Raw genomic sequence first — 24489 nt, forward strand, 5'->3', positions numbered from 1 at the left:
CAGCTGAGTAAATATGTAAAAATTTACAAAGCTTCACAAACTAGTATACTTTTAGTTTCAAAAATACGAATTTACGAATCTGTATGCTTATAACCACAAAAACATACATAAATATTTTTAAAACCGAAGGCCATACGTTTGTAATGTTTTCTAAACGTATACATTTATCCGTATATTTTTTCGTTTATTATTTACTTTACCTTAGTAGGTTCGTATCTAACAAAAACCGTAACTGCGGTTATACTGGGCAAGACATCCTTGTTTGACCAAATTATCTACAACTAAGTCTTAAGAAATAAAATATTATGCCTATGTAAGTACACTTAGGTTATTACGATATTGAGCACCAAAACAACAGGACTGAACAGTCGTTTCATAAATCAAAGAATAGATGGCGCCACTACTAAAATAAGATTCAATGACTTGAAATCACTGATCTGTACAAATAGATAGGTTTGGAAATGACAGCTTTTGCTTCGATCCGAATTAAACATTAATTCTAATTCTATTTTTAGTTTTAAAATATTATTATTTGGTTCCAAGAAGTATTTATATTGAAAACTAATAATCTTCAACTTCTAACAAAATAAATTGTGGCGGCATCAAGTTAAATAATTTAACAAATTACTAAGTTTACATAACTATTTACAAAAGAACACAATAATATTGAACTTCTAATATTATGCCAACAAAATATAACACAGTTAAGTTTATTATGCTTTAACAACTACATAATACCTAATCTTGTCAAAACACCGTTATTATTATTTTTAATCTTTAAAAGAAAATCTGAATTTTTATTAATTCACAGATTATAAAAAATCATTTATTCTAGCTGCGCCAAATTAAAAATAAAATGTTTTTTAAACCGTTCTGCGATGTTTTTGTCTATGATTGTCAAACATTGCACGTTGGACAGACTAAGAAAGGCCCATCTATCAAATTATTTGACAAAAACAATGACAGGATAAAAACGTTTAAAAAGTCTACATAGCCCCGAATATATCTGTTTTGCACTATTATGTAGATAATTGGACGGAATTTTATATAATATTCAGTCTTAAAAGTAGATTCTGTTGTTTACATACATTGTCTTTCCAGATATGTTTAGTTACAAGATATGTAAAAGCAAAGTTAATTATAATTTTAAAATTCAACATATTTTTGCTTCCACATATCACAAGATGACTTTTGTCACAAGATGGCGACATATAAGATGACATTTGTCACACAATGGCGACACATAAGATGACATTTGTTGCAAAAGACGACATTTGTCACAAGATGGCGAATGTAATCTAAATCTCCTTACTGGCGCTCTCCGATGAGCCCGAGGAGTAGTCCTCGCCGGTGGCGCTGGAGGTGGTGGCGTTGCGCGCTGGCAACTCCTTTGCATCGATCTTCAGCGGCTTCGTCCAGTTCACGATGGACCGCGTCGCGTTAGTATTTAAAGGTATACCCAGTTCGCCTAAGAATTGTCTGAAATTAAAGATAAAAAAATTACTTTTTTAATCTGAAAATTTGCTAGTATGGTGTATAAAGTATGTTACACTAACTTTTGCTCGTGACTTCGTCCGTGCGGAATTAGTCTTTGTAAGTAATTTGTATGTATTTTTATGAAATTTGGCAAATTACATCGTCTAAGCCGTTCTGAACCTTCTTACCATCTATCTAAACACGCATTTATAATTAGTAAGAAAGGGTTTTTCATCGTGGACTTACGCGACATCATCAGCGTTCCGTCGCCAGTTGAAGAACTCGTCTCCGAGGTTGAAGGTGAGGTTGCTCTTCATCACCAGCTTGACCGGCTGCTGCGCGCGCGCCCGCGGCACCGGCGGCCCGCCCGCCGCCCCCTCGCCCGCCGCCTCCCCCGCCCCCGCCCCCGCGCCCGCCCCGCCCGGCGCCTCACTCGTACCCGCCTCCTTTGCAAAACCACTCGATATCAAAATATACGGATGATTTTATTTGTTTTAAAATCGTTTGCAACTATCTTGTGGCTAAAGTATGCGAAGTAGAAAGTAATGTTATACATTCAACTATACTAAACAGTAATAGGTCAAAGTAATCCGAAACGCAGATATTTGAACTAATTATGACTTTATTTTAGACTAGATGTTGCCCGGGAATTCGTTCAAGTGAAATTAAAAAATATGTTACTCAGCGATAACGTAACTTTTTAATAGTGAAAGGATTGGAATCGTCCCAGTAGTTTTTGAGTTCAACACTTACAAAAAACAAATATTTCTTTTTTATAGCAAACTTACCTTTTGCTGACTTTTACGTTTTGGAGTACAAATATTTTAGTACAACATTTTATGCAATTTCTTATTATGAACAGACGACGCTTGCGCTCTCTCATGTCCGAGGGCAATACCCAATTTGGGTCGCTGCGCCAACGCAGTAACTTACATATACCAAATTTTAATCTACTTAAATAACTTTGAAATTATAGGAAGTCGGGCAACATACTTTGGGCTTAACGATAGCTATTGAGGTCTTCTAACTCCACAAAACCATTGATTCGTCCTTAAGCATCACCCTGTATAATAGTAGGTCAATCAACTTACGATGTAGGGTCCGTCCTGCGCGCGCACGTGCGGCCGCGCGTGCTGCAGCCGCTCCACCAGCACGTTGCCGAAGTTACTCTTCATTGCTAACACAAAACATCTCAAATCAATCAATTAATTATGAAACACTAGCTTTCGCCCGCGACTCCGTTCGCGTGGAATTAAAAATAAAAATGAGCCTATATGCTCTTCCAGAGTATTCTCTACCCAAGCAAATTTCATAGATATCCGATCAGCCATTTAGGCTACAAACTCTAACAAACATCCATCTAAACTTTCGCATTTACAATATTAATTTGATTAAAAAATATCTTAAAGGAAAATTAAGTGACATATAGTAGTTTTAATTTTTGTTTTCAAATGCAAGCGTTTCCGCCAGCGTATATTAAAAATAAAAACTAAATATGTAACTTTTGTGACTTCCAAAACATATTCTACATCCATGCCAAATTTGAATGGGATCTACTGAGCGTTTTAAGAGATACGTTGAAACATCCATCCATCTAAATCTGACCTTTCTTACTATGCTGAAGATGTTTTGTACAGATTAAATCTAAAATCTTCTTGTCTAAATATATCTTATATGTTAAACTATTACTTTTTTTTAATTAAACTAGTATATAATTAGTAAATACTTACTCTGCGGAGGGTAATGCGAGTTCTCAACACTTATCATCATGTTTCCGGCTTTTTCTTCTGATGTTTCTCTCTTGAAGTTATCGTAATCATCGCTCCAAGTCGGCAAACCAGCTCTGAAATATACAATAATAATATACAAATATATTAAAAAACTAAATTAAACTAAGTTATTTTCAAGTCAAAGTCATCAAAATCGGTCTACAGATATATACAACTTTTGAAAATGTATAGAGACATACATTTTAAAAAGTTGTTTAAAAAAAACTTATTAGATATTTTAATTGTATTAACGTAAGTAAACATTCAGAGCTACCGATCCATATTCCAATACGCCTAAATGACATTGACAGCTGTCAGATAGGGACGTCTATGCCGAAATTTTAGTGTTGTCCGATTTTCTTCTTAACAGTATTAATGTTTAAATTACACAATATTTTTTTTTTACAATATAAAAAGAGTTATTCAAGAATATGATTGCTGACATATTACGATAAAAAGTAGTGTGTGTTTACGGTTTATGTTTAATTATGATCTTAATGTATAACATCACATTGTATAATTTGTAAGTAGTGTCATCTATTTTAAATTACAATTGAAGACCAGCACATGTGCAGATTGGTTTATAAATAAATCCAAGAGATATTGTACCTTAGTTTGGTATCCAACATTGGCGTGTCCTCGATATCATCAGGCTGGTACATCGGCACCACGGTGGTGTGCTTGCGTCTATGCTTTCTCTTCTTTGTTGATTGCTGGAAGTTTTTTTTTTAATATATTTATGTACCTTAATTACCATTCATACTACAAATTATTAATATAAAACATTTGGAATTAGTCATGTAAAGTCCAATTAAAAATAATAATTTTGACAATAAATAAATTTATTCAAGACTGTTTTAATATCTTTTATTGTGTAGATAAAATTGTTAAGATAAGTTTATTATAATTTCTTATTTCTATTAAATTCAATAAAATATTGTTTGCAGCTACTCTGTAGCAGGTTTTAATAATCCATTAATCGCACTAGTGGAAAAAGGGTTTTAAATACGTAGTTATGTCGCCGCCCACACACTGACCTGAGGTACATCGCTGGGCAGTTGCTTCACCTCCACGAACTCCTCGACAATGATCTTGTTCTGTGTGGGCGGCGGCCTGCCCGCGGGGGCAATTACCTCGTCCTCCTCCGTGCCGGCCCCGCCGCCCCCGACCCCGGCTCCACCCCCACCCCCAGCCGGCTCCTCCACCAGCCGCCCCGGCTTCAGCTTCTTGCTGTTGCGCCACGGCTGCTTCGGTATCTAACAATATTCTTAATCAGTATTGCATATTGAAACCAATATTTTATACAATACCAATATATTTCGCATCGTAAGCGCGGTGCATAAAAATTTTTTATATGTATTATAAGTGAGCTGTCGCTCGCAAACTTCGTCAGCGCAAATTTGGACCACCCATTTCGCCATTTTGACGGCGCGGAATTTAAAAACATATAATATGCCCGTAACAAACAAACCAACCAAGCGACAGATGGATCGACATTCAGATCTAATAAAAATATGTTTATTTGCTCTTTCGATTTTCTGAAATTTCCTATAATTATTTATTTTATAAAGGATTTCAGTCCTGACCATTAATACCCTGGGCCTATATAAAATGATAAAGCTAAGTTATAACTTTGGACTTTAAGCATAGCTTTATTATTTAAGACGTGGTTAAAAAAAATCAATAATAATCAAATAATTTTTCAACCTTATCTCTAACCTATACTAATATTATAATGAGGAAACATTTGTATTTTTGTATGTACTGAAATAACTCAAAAACTACTGGACGTTCAGAAATGCTTTCACAGTTTAGAAGCTACATTATCAGTTAGTAACATAGGCTATTTTTTTTAATTTCATGCGGACGAAGTCGACCAACCCGCACTTGGCCAGCGTGGTTGACTATGGCCTAGTCACCCTAACTTTAGGGTAGGCTCCGAGCCCCTCGGTGGGGACGTATAGTGAGCTGGTGATGATGATGATGATGCGGACGAAGTCGCGGGCAACAGCTAGTATATAACAAGTAATGGAGGTATTACCGGTATTTGTCCTACAGAGTTGTGTGGTTGGGGCATGGCGGGGGTGACGCTGGCCGTGTCCTCCTCCGCCGGCATACGGAGGTCCATCTTCTTCAACACCTTCTCCACCTTCTTGTCCTTGCTGAGTTCTGTCACCTTGTTCCGTTCGAACACACGTCCGTTGTTTATCACCTGGTGAACGTTTACGTCAGTGACTCTTAGTCTTTTTTTATACAATATAGTGACAAACGAGCAAGCGGCCACCTATATCCGCCAAAATGGCAAGCGACCGTTGCAATGCATCAGCAATTGCAGATGCATTGCCTACCCTAAATCGATGGAGGAGGAGACGCATATAAAGAGACTATTTCCCCTTCCTATGCGTCTGTCTCCTCCACCGTCAAACCCACTTTCCCATTCAATCCTTTGCTTATAAAACGGGTAAGGAACTAAAATTGGGCCTCCGGCACCACACTTATCAGACTGTACGCGGAATTGCTCCCACTTCATGCCTGTCTTCTGTGTGGTAGTGTTGCAGGGGGCGAGCCAACCATACAGTGCGAAGATGATAAAGCGGGCTCTACCACTGTCAAACCTACTGCCTTAGTCTTCTTGGACCCTTGGGTCTTCTTGACCCTTGCAAGATGGTGGGAAATAAAGTTAAGGGTTCAGAGCAGTATGAAGATGGTAACTAATAAGAGTAATTTGCTAATAACAATAATATTAGTAAAATATTCCTTACCTTGATATTATTATCGTTGAGTATAGTAACGAGGTCTCTAACAAATGTATTATTAGGATAAAGCCGGGTGTGTTTACAATGTATCTCGGTTTCTAAATGTTCTTCTGTATTATTCTTCATTGTCCGTACGAGAGTGAGAATGAACTTATTCTTGATTACTTTCTTCTTACTCTTCTTCTTTGATTTCTTTCCTTTGCGTTTAGATTTGTGAGCTCTGCGGGCATCTTTCGCCTCGTTCTCCGTTTCAACTGATAGAAGAGAACGGGATTTTCGCCTTGAAAATAAAATTATTATTATGGAAAGCAGATTTTTTAATTTCAAATGAAATTTGAACATTTCCATGTATAATTTTACTAACAATTAATTTATTATATATAAATAAAAAAAAATATAAAATAGATTATAACTTATAACCATTAAATGTTACTTTATTTTCGTTTATTACTGATATAAATTTTTAAAATTTTAAAGATAATTTCTTACCGTTGTCCTCTGAGTCGCATTAGGTTCACTTCTTGTTCACTGGGCTCTACATCGTCTGCAAAAAATACAACGTATTTTTGTCTGTACTGTAACCTCTAAAGATAAAGGGTTTCTTCCCTTTGTATAGATATATGAAGGGGAAAAGCACAGAGAGAAATATCTTTCTTTGCGTCCCCTCCTCTGTCGATTAAAGATACGATACAGGCGCATTTGCCAAGACTTTACAGACATAAATTGGTCAAAAATAATAATAATAAATGTGTCAAAACCAAAAGAAATTCCAGATTTCGGGAAGATGATGTATTTACGTTGCTGTAACGAAAATCACATTTAAAATTTTTTATGTCTGTTTGTCTGTCCGCAAGCCGCGTTTGTTCCGGGTAATCTCTGAAACGACTGGGCCGATTTCGGCCTGACTTTCAACGAAGGGTAGCTGACATAGAGGGCCATATAACAGGCTACTTTTTTTTTTAATTCCGCGCTGTGAAAATAGCGACTGGATCACTATCTCTGGAACGGATGGACCGATTTGGACGGGACTTTGACTAAAATATAGCTGTATACGTGTATTTTTTTTTAAATCTGAGTTAACAAAGTTTGCGACAACTCGTTATAAATAAAGTTAATTTAGATGATTATATACACACTGGAGGCCCTGAAGTCGTTGTCCTCGCTGTAGTCGATGAGCCAGTGCTGCGCGGGCAGGCCGGGCCGGCAGCGGCGCGCGCTGACGTCGGCGCCGGCGCGCGGCCCCGCCTGCAGGCACAGCTGCGACTCCACGTGCTGCAGCTGCTTGCTGTCCAGGTACTGCCACTTCTGACAAACATATATAAAATAAAATAAATAAAATAATGTTTAATCCTTGTCAACACTACAATTATGAAAAAAAAATTAAACACAAAATTATTAGGAACGTAACTAATGAAATAAAAAAAAAGAAATCGATGAGTGAAGCACCGTTAAATGTACAGAAGAGCCATTCAAAGTTTTCATTTTTAGAAAAAAACATAAAAGCAAATCCTGAAAACTCCAATTGAAAGATTTTCAAACCGTTTCTCGATTAAAATTACTATAATTCTGTATACTTCATTCAATCCAATGATTTTTGGCGTTTCATACATGTCTACTGAAAAACCTACATTTTGATTTGTTTCAAAAAAGTGCTCTGATCTTTATGAAACCCGGTTCTAAATATATGTATATGTCAATATTGCCTGAGCCTTTTAAGCTACAAACTCTAACAAACACCTATCCATCTAAACTTTCGCATTTATAATATCAGTAAGAAGTAAGATTTACCTGTCCTCTATTCTTGTCATGACAAGTCACCATCAGTACTCTGCGACCTTCTTCGTCTATATTATCTTCCGGTATATGTCTGAAAATTTATTTTTTTAATCAATTTTATTTTCGAATTCAGAATCATACACGAGTTGTTCCCGTACAGTTTATCCGCATGTAATTATTAAAAAAATATTTTATTCTTTACATTTGTAAAAATGTCAAATTCGAACGCAGAAATGACAACGAAAACCTTAACATTGATCGTTACCATGGCAACCTTCCTTCCTTGTCACCTAGTTTTTTTGTCCCTTTCCCACGTAATAGTTTTTCCAATTAAGTTATCCCCTAAGTTTAATGGCGTGAAAATGTATAGCCTAAAGAAAGACTTAAGTGTAGGACTTTTTATTTAAAAAAGTATTATTCAAAAAAATGCTATGATTGCTGACATGTTAGGCGACAAAGATGTGTGTGTTTACGCTTTATTATAATAGTATAGAAGTATGGATATAGAAGAAGTATAAATTTTGAATTTCCTAGAATAAATAAACATATCAAAGTATAACCTGGAGAACTGCAGTTCAGCGCATTTCTCCTCATCTCGCAACTCTCCCCTGAGTGACAGGGAGAGGTACTGCGTGGCCTGCAGCGTGTCGTGGCAGGGGTACACACCCAGCGGTGTCCCCTCCCCATCCCGCTGCAGCGTGTCTAAGCAAAGATTGCTCCACGGATTCAGGAATCTGGACAAAGAACGATTTACAGTATGGCTCATAAGTCATTCATTCTTTCATTGAATGAAATTTAAAGAACATTTTCTGTTAAAATGTAATAAGTGTTGTAGAAATATATAAAATTGGTCTGTAAAGTCGTTTTACGGAGGATCCTTTAACGTAATGACGTCACAAAACAAATCTATATTTTGTTCCGCGCTCCCTCGCACTTTCGGTTTAGGAAGGAGACAGTAAGTGTCATGCATTAAAAAATTAAATTAAAAACGTTAATAATTCTTATATTAAGTTACTACAATATTGTAAATTGATTTGGATATTTTTAGGGATTTTTATAACAGTAATATACTAGCTATTGCTCGCGATTTCGTCCACGGTGAATTAAAAAATAGTAAAACATAACTTATGTTACTTAGTGTTACTAAGTACTACATTTTTGGTGAATGAAATTTTAAAATTGACACAGTAGTATTTGAATTATTTCATTTCATACATTAATCGAAAAATATATTTTTTTTACGATTTACCTTAGTTAAAAATACTAACCTGCCAAAACCATATACATCTCTCACTGGTACAAACTTCTCTTTATACACATGGTCGAGGTACCATTGGAAGCTCTTGCAATGCAATTTCTCTCGCAGTATCCGGCGGTGTGTCACGTCGCCGATCTTTGGGTTTTTCTGATAAACGAATTAAAAAGATATTGATGAATATCAAATTATCTTAAAACGCATGGGAAATACTAAATCAGTCTATTTCATGGATTCAGGATTTTGTCAGCCGGTGATCTAGGCTAGGTCTAGATTACCATAAATATGATTTTTTTTAAATCTAATTTACATTTTTCATTTTATTATGTTTGAGGAGGAAACTGCATAAACAAATTATTTTTTAAAAGTGATATTGCTGTATATTAGATTTAAAAAATCATATAGACGAATTGAGTACCTTCTTCTTTTGGGAAGTCGGTCAAAAATAGGTCCCTTCGACAAAACGCCAATTCGTAAGTGTCGTTTTAGCTATTAATACAAATGAAACTGTATCTTTTTAATATAAATATACTCACACGTAAATCAGGTCGATGCAAATAGAAAAGCTCCGCATAATCATCCATCCAAACCTCCGCCATCCGAGCAGTGTTGATTCCTGAAAATTCAATTTTCATCAAAGAAAATATTAAAAAATCACTTATTGACATAGACAATAAGAGCGTCGGTGGCTCAGTGGTTTGAACACTTGACTTGTAATCTACAGGTCTTGGGTTCGAATCCCGCCATGTACCAATGTGATTTTCGAATTGTCATATGTACATAATTTACCGGACGTTCTTACGGTGAAGGAAAACATCGTAATGCCTGCACATATCGGCGAAGAAATTCAAAGATATGTGTGAAGTCAACCAACCCGCAATGGGCCAGCATGGTTCACTATGGCCTAGTCACCCCGTATTAGGGTAGGCTTCAAGCCCCTCGGTGGGGACGTATAGTGAGCTGGTGATGATGATGATGATGATGATGATGATAGGCAATTTTAATGATGAATTAAAACATTAAAAAGAACACTGTATTAAAAAAATAAAAGCTAGTAGATTAAAAATCATTTCCGCGTATTCCACGGTTATTGGTAATGTAATCAAATCAATATTTTCTATTTATAACATACTATTTTTACCCGCCACTTTGTCCGCGTCGAATTAAAAAAAAGTATCCTACGCGTTCTTCCAGACTTTGCTGTACACCTACGCCAAATTTAATTGATATCCCTTCAGTAGTTAAGGCTACAAACTCTAAAATCCATCAAAACCTTCGCATTTATAATATTAATAGGTTTTTGAACAGTAAAATATTTGTTATACAAACCGTGCGTGTCGGACATAGCGGGCAGGCCGTACGGATGGAAGCTGCGGAACACGTGACCGACACGGGAACATGGTATCGTCTCCAGTGTACCACCACCTGACAGAAAACATTGATTTATTTTAACTATAAGGAATTAAAAAATGTTGAGAGAAACAGGAAAAAAGTCGGACTTTTAACAGTTGATAGATACGTAAAAAAAATGTGCGAAGAGTATAGTTGTCTTAAGAATTCCCAACCCCCGTCTTTGATACTACAAGACTAGTCAAATATTTGCAACCCCTAAAAATGGACGCCCAGTTAGTGCATTTACGACCAAATACTGAAACTAGTCTATACTAATAAATAGAAAAAAATGTATTTTTGTATGTATTGAAATAACTTAAAACCTACTGGGTCGATTTTAAAATTCTTTCACCATTAAAAACTACGTTATCAGTGAGTAATATTAAATACTACTTGGTGGAGAAATTGAGAAGCAAAAGGTATAGACATGTTAGGCGACGAATAGATGGGGACATAAACCAGAAAATATTAAGATTGCATGTGGATGGCTACAAAGGTAGAGGAAGACCGAAGAAAGTGTGGATGGATTGTGTGAAAGAGGATATGCTTAAGAAAGGAATGGATTTAGATATGACGGCTGATAGAGGTGTATGGCAGCACATACTGTGCCAACCCTCCGTAAGGGATAAGGGTAAGTGGATGATGACATATTTAAGTATCACTTACACTGCCATATCCTGAAGGACATCTCAAGGTTCTCTCCGCCCCAGCCCGCCATCTGCTCATCGTACGCACCTAACTCCCAATAGTAAGCGCGGTTCATCGCAAACAAACCACCCGCCATTGTCGGCGACCTATTTGAATAAAGGTTATCTATTTAAAAACCAACTTTACTATCGCCTACTAATGTTACTACCTTACTTATAGTACTGTACATACTGCTTAAATAATGGTTAAGTGTAGGTTATCCGTACTTAATGTACACTTAAGGACTGAGAACAGCATCTTATTTATTTTCCATCAACTCGACCGACACAACAAACTTGACCAACTAATCAATCAACTTGTCTATCGTACAGTCTACATACTATAAACTGTTTATTTACCAAGTTGGGTCGATGTCAGAGCCTCGACGCTTCTTCTCTCTTTCGGGCACGTCTATCCACGTAAAGTGGCCCATAAATGTAAATCCGCCAACCTAAACCATAAAATAAAATAAGTTACTTCACATAAGATAAAATTAAAAACATTAATAATTCTTTAATTGTAGGATTTAGTGCCATTCCACGTCATTTGTTTAATTATTACCTTAGTGTAGATTTCTACTCTAAGGGTAAAGTTGCCTTAGTAAATCTACTTCACGCCAATCTTAGAAAGTGGCAGTTAGTGCTAGGTGCCAGGAATTAAAAAAAAAGTGCAATTTGGGAAGTTAAACATCTTGATATGTTATTTACAATAACGCATAAGAAAGTTACATTGAGTTTCCAAAAACCTTATTAAAAATTACTTTACAATGTAATATTAATCCGTAATACCAGAAATCTAGACATAATTAGTCAATATCCAAAGTTTATGTGTGCAAAACATGTGTTAGGTTAAAAACAACATAATCATAAGCTAATCTACAAAGTGCCAATCAAACTATAAATAACAAATTACACTACAATGGCGAACTACAAAAACTAAGAGGTGAGTAGAGAAAGAATTGAAAGAAAAAGAATTAAAATGTACAAGAGGTTATATAATTGAAGAACGATTTTTACAAGTTTCATTACATCCATCATCATTATCATCATCATGCTCATTATCCTACTCCCGTAGGGTCAGCGCAACAGGTTTTTGTTCTCCAAATAACTCTATCATACGTCATCAATTCCTTTTTGATCATGTCACCTTTCACGCAATCCATACATCTCTTTCTAGATCTACCTCTACCGGTGTACCACCACACTCATAACTAACGTTCTCCTTGTAACATGCGATTCATCTCTCCTCAAAACATTCCCCTTACCATGCTAACCTTTTATCCTTACCTCTCTACCACTGGGACTCTCATACTTCCAGTAATATACTCATTTCGTATCTTATCCATTCATGTTACCACACAACCATCTTAACATTCTCATTTCTGCCACATGTAGTCTCCTTTCATCCGTCCCTTTTACTGCCCATCATTCAGATCCACACATCATGACAGGTCTTACGACGGCCTTGTAAATTATCCCCCTTACTTTGGTTTTGAATTTGAATTTGAACTTTAATTTGAAGTTTCCACTAAGAAGATATTAACGGATACAAAACCTAAAACAAAATATTTGATTTCCAATGTTCGCTGTTTCCCTATAACCCACTTTTATACGATCTTGTGTTTTAATTCATTAAATTTTTAGTTTAAAACATACGAGAATCGAATAAAACAAGGGGCATATCGAATTCTACGCAAATGTCACGTTACAATGAGAATTAGGTCGTATCGTAACAATTATTTTCTCAGCTGAAACAATAAGAATCTATAATTAGTTCTTTTTTCTTTATTTCAACATTGCAATTAAAGTCGAGCGAATTCCCCTACACCGTTTTTATATTTTAACCAAAAATCTACTTTCAAGTTAATAAGCCGTTAGTCTCATGCGGATTTCATTCAATTTGCGACAACATTTTATCCAATTTGAGCCGAATACGGACACGACAGAAGCGCAGGCGCATACATTGCTACACCTGGAAATGTTCAGCGGCGTCCAGCTGAAACGTAGTCTGATCGAGGACATCGATCAGTGGCGTCAACACCGCGTCCCTCTTGTGTCGGATCCTTTGTAGTAGGGGCCGCAGCCAATCGGAGCCCGCCTCGCAGTGCGCGTCGAGGAATACAAGCACGTCCCCCCGCGCCGCTCGAGCGCCCGTCATACGCGCGCGCATCAGACCCTGCCTGCGAATGTCTATACATTCAGATATCTTATCTTTAGATCAATTTGACTTCAATAAACAAATCTTCTGACCTTCCATTATTGAAAATTTATATGTAACAGTATGTTGTATTTACTAATTTTTTTATTATAATTTAATAAACGGATTGAAACCTAAAAAATCAACCTAGCATTTTTTTAAAAACAATAGTTACTTATGAAAATTTTCTATACATGAGAATAGCATTTAAATTAGTTATTTACAAAAAATGCACACAAGAAATAACACAAACATATAGAAAGCAAAAACATCCAGGCCCAATAAAACAACGACACAAAACGAACGGAAGGCGAACTGAAAACAATTGACCGAAAGAAACAAATAGTAACAAAAATGTGAGAAACGTGACATGTGCAAGCGTGGCGGAGCGGGTGATAGGTTAACACGTGAACACAACACTGCCACTATTGTAACAACTATTTCTTCGATCACAGTCATTAAGCGCTAATAGCATAATGGTTTGGGAAACGGACTACCGATCATGCGGTCGAGGGTTCGAATCCCGCCATTCGACTATCGTCGTGAACGATATCCTAGCACAAGCCTATAGCTTAGTTATAATGATTAAAGAAACTATTAGTAAATTAACAAAAATCTACTAATATTAAAGAAAATACTAGCACACAAGATTTAAATGTTTTAAGAGTCCCTTAATCATACTAATAATATAAATGCGAAAGTTTAGATGGATGGATGTTTGTTAGTCTGTAGCCTATACGGCTGAACAGATTTCGATGAAGTTTGGCTTCGATGTAGAAGATAGTCTGGAAGCACACAGCCTACGCAGTTTTGTTTTTTTAATTCTGCGCGGACGGAGTCGCGGGCGAAATCTACATTATATAATACGACAAACTAAAATAAGACTTTACTGTAGTAACCATAGAACTACTTTAAAATAGAAAAATGTACACTTATGTCCATTTCTGTCCAAGTTAATTTTAATTTAGAATATACGAAATTTGCAAATAATATTTACTTCTTAATTCTTGCCATTATTGAACAACTACAACTATGTGAAAAAAAGCAATATTCGTAGGGGAGTGCTTCTACGTACTATTTTTTTGTAATCCAAAAAAATAGTTGTTACATTCCCTATATGAAACCCGCACCTGAAACGCCTGCGGGTCTTGCACACTATAGAAGAAGTTGCCCGACTCGATGACGTCGATGATGGGCACCACCACGCTGGTGGGGGACTGCTTGACGCGCTGCAGCAGCGGCCGCAGCCAGTCCGCCTGGCTCTCGCAATGCGCGTCCAGGAATACTAGCACATCGCCTGTCGCGAACCTCGCGCCCGCCAGCCGCGCTCGAGTTAGACCGACACTATACAAGAAACTTCCATTGGAATACTGTCTTCATTAACGACATAATGAATAAACGTTTTGATAGTATAATTATAGTCTTTTGTTCTTTTTTTTCAATTTTTTTTTTGTTGTTTGAAATATATGGTTTTTTGTATTTTTTTTGACAACACATATTAGGGACTTTTAAAGTAATATTTAGTTTATCATAATTACATAAAACTTTTGAAAGACGTTTCATTGGCTTCCAAGGTGACATAAAATTCTCTGTATAAAGACTGTATCATTTTCTTGTAGACCCAAGTGTTATTACACAAATGTATCGCATTTTGTATGCAAACGCGATATAAATTAGTAAGTCAATGTTAAAAATATATTGTTTTAGTTGTGAAATGACACAGCTGATTAAACTGAGCTAGTCTATTTACTTAAAAATGAAAATAAAATAAAAAAGAAGTACCCCACTAGAAGACAATTTCGAGTAAAATGTATAGACTTCATTCGTAAACCGCAAAAATACTTATGATAATTATTATCTTGTAAGTTAGTCTACTGACTTTCCTATACTATCACGTCATTCTACATTCAAACCTAGTCACCTCAAACTCCGTATTGCCAGGTTGATATTCCAGAGTATCTGTTTCCAGCATATCAATGATGGGCGTAACTACAGCTGTTCGAACATTCTTTAACCGCTGTAGCAACGGCCTAAGCCAGTCTTCATTAGCTTCGCAATGTGAGTCTAAAAAGACCAGGACATCGGCTTTCGCCTCTTGACTTCCCGCCTGTCTTGCTTGTACCAAACCCACACTAAGTTTGGTGAAATAAATTACAATTTTCACTAAAATGCTTTATATATTAGACGCGTAAGCTATTTAAATAGTTACTCTGTGGGCCCTTGGTTTACGGTGAAAATGGAGGTTCTTTTTATAGTAATTTAAATCACAAGTGTAGAACAATTTTTCCAATAACCTATTTTACAAAACAAGCCGCTGCCTGCAGATTTTACGTTCGTTATCTCAACTTAGTATGTTGTTTAATTCATACAACGTGATAATGAACAGATTTGTAGGCAGAAATACTTTTAGTTATGTTGCATTTCTATTGATTAAAAATGTGAACATTGAAATTTTTTATAACAATCTTAAGTATTTCTTTAAAAAAAATACATACCGATCCGGTAATCTTAAAATACGTATCAAGTCTGGTGGTAATCGAGTGCGTATGTAATGGCTCAGCTTTCCTTTTAACTCTGGTAACGTAGAATTGTCATCCACCAGTATTATTTCCTTCAAGTAAACAAAAGGTGAACTTGGATCTTGACCAGGATAACCTGTTTTAGAACATAGAAATTAATAAGAGTTGGTACAATTTTATTCACAACTAGCGCTGGGTTGCAACTTGCATCTTGCGTCTGCATGAAACGATAAAATAAAAAAATTGCCTATAAAGTGACAAAATAGATTTTTAATGATGAAAGAACTTTTGATAAAAGGCCAGTAATTTTAGAGTTATCACAATACATACAAAAAACCAAAAATACAAATCTTTCCATCATATTAGTATAGATTGCAGAAAATGGCTATAACAATAGATTTAATAAGAGATGGCCAATTTGAGATATGGTTTGGATTTACTCTTTCAATTTACTTAATCAAATTAGAATTTTTGGAAAATGTGTAGAATCTTTTTTTACAAAATTAAATTAACTTTATGATTAAAGTTTTTTACAGATTTTAAGTATATTCTAATGTTTGCCCATAAAATAGTGTGATACATCATGAAATTCCATGACATTATTTTCTTAATTTACGTTCATTAAAATGTAAATTGGTATATAAAAATACTAGCCTAAGTTCATAGTCCTCCCGGTAGCTCGATTCAGGTAATTTGCACGTGTGTACCATGGTTGGGACCGTCGCACACTGTTAACTACACTCCATATTGTTCTAACCACAACGGAATATGGCTCATTGTGGAAGATGATGATGACCGAAGCAGAAGGTAACTCTGCATCGTAGAGCACTCGGCGACATGCAGGATTACGATAGTCTATAACATATTAGTTTTTTATAAAAATATTAGTAGATTTTTGTTAATCTACTAATATGTTCTTTAACTATTCCAACTAAGCTCTGGGCTTGTGATAGGATATGGTACACAACAAGTCGAATGGCGGGATTCGAACCCTTGACCTCAAGATTGGTAGTCTTTATCCCAAACCATTAGGCTATTGGCTCTTGATATTAAAAATATTAATGGAGCTAAGAATACATAAGCATATTGAACAGTTTTAAGGAAAAATGTAATAGGATTCCTTTAATGGAATGATTTGCTATCTCTGCTTAACTGATAAATAATTGACAGGATAGTTACATTTTTAAACATGCCGACAACTAGAATTTATAAATAAAAAATCACTGTAATGATTCTATTAAGAAAATACAAGTAGTGTTTACAGTTGTATGTAATTTTTGATAAGCACAAGGTTTAATAAAGGTTTAATTGATACAGAAAACTAATTTCACGGTAATACCTAATGAAATATTTATTGTACATAAAAAACTAAATACTACATTTTTTTATACAAATTCTTATTAGACACCAGTATCCCATTTATTTCTTTAAATTTGTGAAAAACATGTAAATGTTAAATTAAGAAACATACACACAATATTAATACTGCTTCTTTGTTAGGATTTAGAAATTAATGATTATATTTTTAAACTCTTAACTATATACTATATTTGACCTAAGTCTAATTCAAGAACTAGCCAGAAAAATTGAGATTTGAGATATACTGCCAATTTCAGTTAGTTTACTTAATAAATAAATTGACCACTTGAAAAATCACACAAGAATTTTAGCGTTCATGTTAATAGAGTTTGAATTTCAGTGATTACTAGTCTAACTGGACTTACTTATAGAAGTTACCGCTATAAAAACTTACCTTTTAAAGTTCTGTTATACGCGATCCGGTCACTTAAATATACGTTAATAGCTAGTGCTTTCTCGGACTCTTCTCCTAGACGCTTAGCTTCACCAACTAGACGCGCTGCTACTCCACCTTCTCCTAGTCCAGGAATAATCCGAGCCTCATCGACAAGAACTTGTTTTTCATATTCATCTTCAAGTGCATCAAAATCCTGAGCGCGCGCTGTTCTTTTACCACCACGCCATTGTTCGAATAGCGTGAGAATTGTTACAATAATCACTAATAAGGTCCCTATTTTTATCACATGATAACATTTACGAAGGGGAAAATGCATTTTACAATTTTTTTAAATTAATCTACAAACTACACGTCCGGAGCGGCGAACAGTTGACTTTGACGTTTCGTTGTTTACAGTTCCACTTTTTAAACAGGAAAGTCAAACATAAACAATTCATTCAGCCTTATCTCCCTTTTGGGTTTTTATTACATCGTCAATGGACGTTGGAAAACATGAAAGATTTTTTAATGCTTTTGCAACTGCTTTAGTTAGATAAAAAGCAGTACTCCTACTAAATAGCAGTATTAGTATTAACATTAATTTATACCGATAAAAAGGTATTATTGGCGCCGATACGTGATGTTGATATGCTTGTTACACAGGGCAATACTGTGTTGTTTACGATCAAGTTCACACTATGGGTTGGGATTTAAATTAAACGCTGTAACTAAACAGAGCAAAGTATGATTTTTTTAGATTAGTGTAATTCATATAAGTGATCATCATAAAAATCTTTGCATTCGACTCAGGACTCGCACAGTATTTCTTTGCACACCTGTTCCGAAACTTCTATTTTAAATGATAAAAAAATAATAGTTTGGCAACACCCTATCTTCGTTTTAATTGATTTAGGTTAATTTAAACAAAATTTCTTGTAAACATTTAATGCGACGAGATAAAAGCTATTTTATACATCTTAATATAAACTTAACTATTAAGGTTTCCATCCAATAGTCTAAGCATATAACACAACATAGTAAGCTTTTAAATACAAAGTATTAATACAAGTTAAGATATACCTTAGTAATAAATTTAAAAAAAAACGCTGTCATTTTGGAATGATGGTAATACTTTAGTTCGGTTAATTTTAATTTAACCAACATTATAGTATAAATAAATAATGCTCTTTAGTAGTTTTCTAGTTTAACAAAAAGTCTTACAAAATGTATCAATGAAAATACCACAAACAATACATTAAATTTAGCTAAAAACAATGTCTTACAATGAATACAACGACACACATATAATAAGATAGCCATGTAATTTAATAAATTATAAATGATATAAGAAAGATTTTTTAAAAATTATTGCAACACTATTTATTGCCTTCATTATTAACAGATTTAGTAAGATCTTTAAACTTAGTGTCTAATGAACTCATTTGAGTTTTAGATAGCTTAGCACCTTTCATATCTAAAACTTTATGAAATTCTGCTAAAGTACTTTCAGGGAGAAGTTGAACGAATTGCGCGACAAAACCTTCGAGATTTCCATCCAAAGGTGCCATAACTAGTTTTAAAATCATCTCGGCTTTAGTCATAAGTTTTATCACAACTTTTGTATATGTCGCTGGTGCCTGTCTTTTAACATCAGATCCTAAAGAAGGTAGTTCTAATAATGCTGTTTTTAACATATGAGTATCTAGTAATAATTGTTCAGAACCGACTGTAGAAATAGGTTTGCATTTGTACACATTTTGTATAAATTTAGGTATAAATGAATTAGCAAATCTAATACAAAATTGTGTGAAATATTTTCTAGAAGACGATAAGTTGTCCCTTAAATTTGGTATCGTGTTTTTTAGGTGCATTATTATTTGAGTTACGTAGGAACTTTGGTCGCCTACGTTATCAAAGTGTAACCATGAGATTTTTGTCATAGCTTGTAACGCCGGTTCACATGCTAATTCTAAATCTTGTACTAATAATTGTATACAGTTACTAATCATTTTATGGAATAAATCCTGTTCTGGTACGAGGTCTATTTTATCTGCAAGAGATGCAGTCACTTTCTCTTTTAATTTCTGTTGCAGATGTACAGTTGTTTCTAAACAGTACTCCGATGTGGTGATCACACTGGTTATCTTCGATATCTCTTGCTTTGTGTACCTGTTACAGTTTAGTACATTAATGTTGTTGCTTTAAGATTTTACTATTTTAAATGCTTTAATACACTCCCAGCAGAATACTGAAACTAATTTAAAACACTTGGCTTTCAAGCACCGCTAATAATCTGACTGATTACTAGCGGTGCTTGAAAGCGAGAAAGAGAGATGTTACATATTTAAATTTTTTTCAATATTATATTTGTGACCAATGGAAGAGAACTACACTCTTACATTAAAAAAAATTATAATGCGTTATAAATACGAAGCTTCAGCTGCATGGATGAACATTTCTTAGAATTTATAGCCGAAACGACTCAACGGATTTAGATGTAATTTGGCACAGATGTAGAACATCTGGAAGATCACACATATATTTAATAAGTTTAATTCCACATGGATGTTGTCACGGGCTGGTTTCAAATATATTGGTTCTCTGCCCCTCCTCCTGTTGATAGTTAACTAAGGGTATGTTTATTGTGTATTAAAGCAGGTCGTGTAGCACATACCTGGTGGTGGTCTCGTCGCGCAGCAGCGTGTGCAGGTTGGTGACCAGGCTGGGCATGTTGGCGGCGCCGAGCGCGCCCAGGGAGAGCGCGGGCGCGGCGCGCGGCAGGGCGGCCTGCAGCACGCTGCCCGCGTACTCGCGTAGATACTTTTGGAATACGCCCGCCAGTTCTGGTTGTTTAAAAACAATTTTCTATTGTTATTAAATATTTTGTAATGTGAGATACGAAAGTTTGCGAAACGCCACTAGCTTGCTCGGGATACGCGATATCATCGTGGTTTCGAATTCCGACTTTCCGAAATTCGACTATTGTTAACCGTAAACACAAGCTTACCTGGAATGGTTACAAGAAATATTAGTATATTAACAAAAAAAATCTACTAATATTTTATTAAAACAAAATTTTGTATGAACGGCTGTATAGATCTGTAGGAAAATACAAGGTACATACACAAACACACAAAAAGATTTCTCCACTTTGGCGTCATGTGCATATTGCCTATTTTTTTTATTTACCTTTTAGTATAAACTCATACCTAACATAGGTTCTCCGGTGGTGAGTCGGGCGCACTGCACCAAGCACTTCTTGTAGAAGAGGAACAGGTCCGCGCAGCTCGCGATCACAGCGCCGCTAGTGTTCACAGTGCTGCCAGTGCTGCCAGTGCTGCCAGTGTCTGATGATTTCGCATCCTATACAATCAAAAGTCATTTATTTGAAATTGAGAAATCCGCCTACGTTTGACGAAAAAAATACTAAGTAGCTTAGGGGTTCTTCTAGACTATCTGTGAAAATTTTCATCGAAGACCGTTAAACCGTAACAAAGTTGCATACCTTCTACAATAGATCCGTTCATCTAAACTTCATATTTATATTATTTATCCATATATCTTTATTTCTTACTCTCTATATAATACATTTTACAAGAATATAAAAATTAAAATAAAATATATTATATAAAAAATAGAGCTCAAGCAACCAGTGGTCAGAGCTGCAGAGACAGGAACCTCCTCACTATTCGTGCGGTTTCTAAAATAACCGCCTTTTGAATCGGGCCCTTAGTCCAACTGTCTAGCGAGAGCTTCTTGAGGTGTTGGTCGAAGCTCTTCGCTTTATAATTAATAAGATATATATTATTTATAATTAATAAGATTGGTAAAGTTTGAAAAATCTCAAATAAATGTTGGCATATAAACCTAGTGAGCCAACCCATATAGATATAGACAGAAAAATAATGATAAGTGTTGCCACTGCTAAAATTCAATCTTAGCAATTCTCCCTGCAATCAGTAAAACCTTAGAATAAAATTAAGGTAATCGTAATATTTAAGAAAACCTGAATAAAAGTGTCCATTAAGGAGCGCAGACTTGTGTCGAGGCTGGTAATGTACAGCGATAGGTACGGCTCAAAGCAGCCACCGATCAAACCCACCCATGGCGACCCATTCGCTGGTACCTCCTCCGTTTGACCCTGGAATTAAAATGTTTTTTAATTAATAAAATTACAACTTAAGAGTATAACTTTTCAATATAAATTACCTCTTTATTATCTTCAAAGGGTGGTTGTTTATCTGAATTAGTTTCTATATTCTCTGTACCTGTAAAATCAGTACCTGAAACAATTGCAGCTTGCTTAAAATGAGCTAAAAATGTAAAACCTTTTTGGAATAATTGCATCTTAAATAATGTACAACAGCCAGGCCACTGTTCCTCTGAGAATAAGTGCCGGTGCTACTCACAAAATGCCATAGGTTTCAAATAAGAATATGAATCCCTACAATGACATTTTAGCTTTAAAAGACCGTCATTAATCTTACTAATATTATAAATACGAAAGTTTAGATGGATGTTTGTTAGAGTTAGTAATCTAAACGGCTAAACGGATTTCAATGAAATTTCTTATAGATGTGGAGGATAGTCTGGAAGAACAAATAGGCTGTTAATTCCACGCGGACGGAGTCGCTGGCGAAAGCTAGTTAAATATACTTACCAACAAATCGTTTATGCAGCAACACTTCGAAGTTGTAAGTTTTTTGTATCGCGTATAGTAGTAATTTTACGTCAACTTCATTACGTCGTGATGACATTATATTCGTAAGCTCTGATCGTGTTATCTGAAGATTTAAAACCTTTTATCAATTCTTACTAAGACAGGTCTGTAAAGTAGATTTAGTGGGGGAAGTAGACACGCGGTACTAAAATAATTATAAAATAACTGGAGAGTCGTAGTTAAGAGTCCACAATGGGGAAACGTAAAATTGTTTCTTCGAAATTCCTCACATACCTTACAAAATTGTTTCGCAATCATCTCACTAAGCAGCCAGGGATGAGGAAAGACGGTTCCCAGAGACTCCTCAAAGCTGAGAAGGTGCTTCTTGAGCCAAGCATAGCGGCGCTCTATGTGGGACAGCCAGGCACACTCTTGCTCCGCTGAGAATAAATGCTGATACTCCTAAAATGCCATAGGTTTGAAATAAATAGGTAAATATGCATAATATTTTGCCCTTTAGTACACAAGACTACGAAAATCTGTGATTACTGTCACTAATGAACTTACACATTATAATCTCATAGATGTTCATACTCAGATACAAGACGCAGACTTAAATATTACTTAAACTAAATTGCTTAAACTATTCAGAGAGTAAAATCGCAGATTCGTATTGCCTTAAATAAAGGGGCTCAGCTTTCAAAGCAAACAGAAAATTAAGCAAGGTGGGATAAGCACAATAACTTACCTGTAGTTGCATAGAAATGAACCAGTTAAGCAGTTCTTTTTTCACTTTAGGGTCCAGTGCATCAACCACACCACAAGCCTCTGCTAGAGTCCTTTGAGACACACCACTCTTGCTACCTGATATAATATTATATTTTAGAGTACAGAGAAAAGTAGAGTGAAAGCAATAAGGTATAAGAAAGATAGGATTAGAACATTTTTTATTCACCTGTAAATGCATCTTTAAAATCTGCAAGTATTTGTGTTGCTAATTGAGCTCGAATAGTATGCACCTCATCCCGCAGTGCATTTAGTTCACGGATATCTTTATATGATTCAAAATGTTGGAGCACCTATAAATAAAACATTCAACACCAAGATTATTAAAAAAAACATATAGTAAATGGATGAAAATGATTTCACTGCTACCATAGCGTAAATAAAAAAAATTGAAATATTTTCTCTACCTCCATAATAGCTTGCAATGGCAACACCAACTCCTTGTACTGTCGTCTCTGTGCTAAGCCACGTAATGTCGCTGCTCCTCCAGTCAACATATGTAGATGATTGAGAGCTGTAATGGCTGCCGTCAGATTCCACTTGGCACAATCCAATTGCTTGATCTCTGCAGTGATCTCACGGACCATGCTCTCACTGCGTTCTGCTTTCTTGTTGATTTCTGTCACCTGAAATATTTATGTATTGATCCAATCATACTCTATTAGTGTAAGGTAAATAGTACCTTAATTTGATGGTCATTTTGCAATTAGTGCTACAATGTAATAAAATTACCTGCAATGATAATTCACCAATACATCGCTGAGCTTCAAGCAGAGCTTGTTGGCCAGCATCCCGCTGTGCAGCCTGCTCCCGGACTAGCCGCTGTATATCATGCTGCACCGACGCAAGGCGGAACTCACAGCGCGCAGCCGCTGTCTCCACACCAGATAGCGATTGTTCAGTCGGAAAAACTCGGTTTATATATGCCACTGCATCAAACTGTGGGTTGAATATTAAAGGTCCACATTCGATTTCAAAGATGTTATTTTATTAGTATTAATTAATTAAAATTCAATTTAATGTGCAACTCACTTCGTCACTATCAAATTGTTCAGTTCCTCCCATCAATTCCTCGATTCGACTCATAACTGAACTGGGAAAATTCATTTGAACTTCAGGTCCGCTATCCTTATCATCGAGGATCTCATTAGAATCCATTTTTGTGTTTTAATATAATAATTGGAATTATTCAAAACATAACAAAATACATGAAGAACTAAAAATGTAAATGTCAACGTCTACTTCAATGTCAATGTCGTAATCGAAATGTCAAATAGGGAAATTCCATTTTTCAAAAATGTGTGAAAATAGTATTTTTGGTACCGTAATTCCAGTGCTATAGGGTATACAAATCAGGGTTAATTGAAGGGCTGTATTGCAAATACTTAAAAACAAAAACTTATTACATGCACTTCCAATGTAAACATAAATTATTTCAAAAATTAATATGCAGCCGTTGTAGCGTTCCGTTTTTCTTTGCAA

General features: G+C 35.5%; 2 protein-coding genes across 5 annotated transcripts; both read right to left on the reverse strand.

Moving 5' to 3' along the window:
• Window positions 1-574: 574 nt before the first annotated feature.
• On the reverse strand, window positions 575-17983 carry LOC106107297. 4 transcript variants are annotated; one of them, XM_013288095.1, is made up of 21 exons: window positions 17580-17983; window positions 16481-16681; window positions 15803-15962; window positions 14438-14651; window positions 11471-11562; window positions 11091-11218; window positions 10362-10457; window positions 9569-9648; window positions 9046-9182; window positions 8338-8511; window positions 7790-7868; window positions 7138-7306; window positions 6491-6545; window positions 6008-6281; window positions 5287-5457; window positions 4283-4501; window positions 3855-3958; window positions 3207-3319; window positions 2568-2653; window positions 1723-1919; window positions 575-1479 (listed from the first exon to the last, which is right to left on the reverse strand). In XM_013288095.1, exons 1-21 carry the CDS (start codon window positions 17896-17898, stop codon window positions 1299-1301), a joined length of 3249 nt encoding a protein of 1082 aa, XP_013143549.1. In that variant the 5' UTR covers window positions 17899-17983; the 3' UTR covers window positions 575-1298. The 4 variants fall into 4 exon arrangements, with proteins under 4 accessions (XP_013143549.1, XP_013143548.1, XP_013143551.1 ...); XM_013288094.1 differs by having other exon boundaries at window positions 1723-1922; XM_013288096.1 differs by lacking the exon at window positions 14438-14651 and adding an exon at window positions 13083-13290 and having other exon boundaries at window positions 576-1479; window positions 1723-1922; window positions 17580-17982.
• A 914-nt stretch (window positions 17984-18897) lies between these two features.
• Window positions 18898-24238, reverse strand: LOC106107428 (vacuolar protein sorting-associated protein 53 homolog). The gene is made up of 12 exons (XM_013288280.1): window positions 24040-24238; window positions 23740-23946; window positions 23415-23633; window positions 23177-23300; window positions 22970-23085; window positions 22516-22683; window positions 22222-22345; window positions 21771-21844; window positions 21568-21702; window positions 20771-20924; window positions 20236-20404; window positions 18898-19730 (listed from the first exon to the last, which is right to left on the reverse strand). The coding sequence occupies exons 1-12, from the start codon at window positions 24163-24165 to the stop codon at window positions 18938-18940; spliced, it is 2409 nt and encodes an 802-aa protein (XP_013143734.1). The 5' UTR covers window positions 24166-24238; the 3' UTR covers window positions 18898-18937.
• Window positions 24239-24489: the final 251 nt, after the last annotated feature.

This window comes from Papilio polytes, unplaced genomic scaffold (assembly GCF_000836215.1).
Source record: "Papilio polytes unplaced genomic scaffold, Ppol_1.0 DF822067.1, whole genome shotgun sequence".
Lineage (NCBI taxonomy): Eukaryota > Metazoa > Arthropoda > Insecta > Lepidoptera > Papilionidae > Papilio > Papilio polytes.

Excerpts from the sequence above, each read along its gene's own strand:
- LOC106107297 (XM_013288094.1), bottom strand. The coding sequence starts at position 17,898 with ATGCATTTTCCCCTTCGTAAATGTTATCATGTGATAAAAATAGGGACC. Across the intron at positions 10,458-11,090 it reads GTCCTTCAGGATATGGCAGT|GTGGTGGTACACTGGAGACG; the intron begins GTAAGTGATACT and ends GTTTTCTGTCAG. Across the intron at positions 8,512-9,045 it reads GATGTATATGGTTTTGGCAG|ATTCCTGAATCCGTGGAGCA; the intron begins GTTAGTATTTTT and ends TTCTTTGTCCAG.
- LOC106107428 (XM_013288280.1), bottom strand. The coding sequence starts at position 24,165 with ATGGATTCTAATGAGATCCTCGATGATAAGGATAGCGGACCTGAAGTT. Across the intron at positions 22,684-22,969 it reads TCATTTCTATGCAACTACAG|GAGTATCAGCATTTATTCTC; the intron begins GTAAGTTATTGT and ends ATGGCATTTTAG. Across the intron at positions 20,925-21,567 it reads TAATGGACACTTTTATTCAG|GATGCGAAATCATCAGACAC; the intron begins GTTTTCTTAAAT and ends TTGATTGTATAG.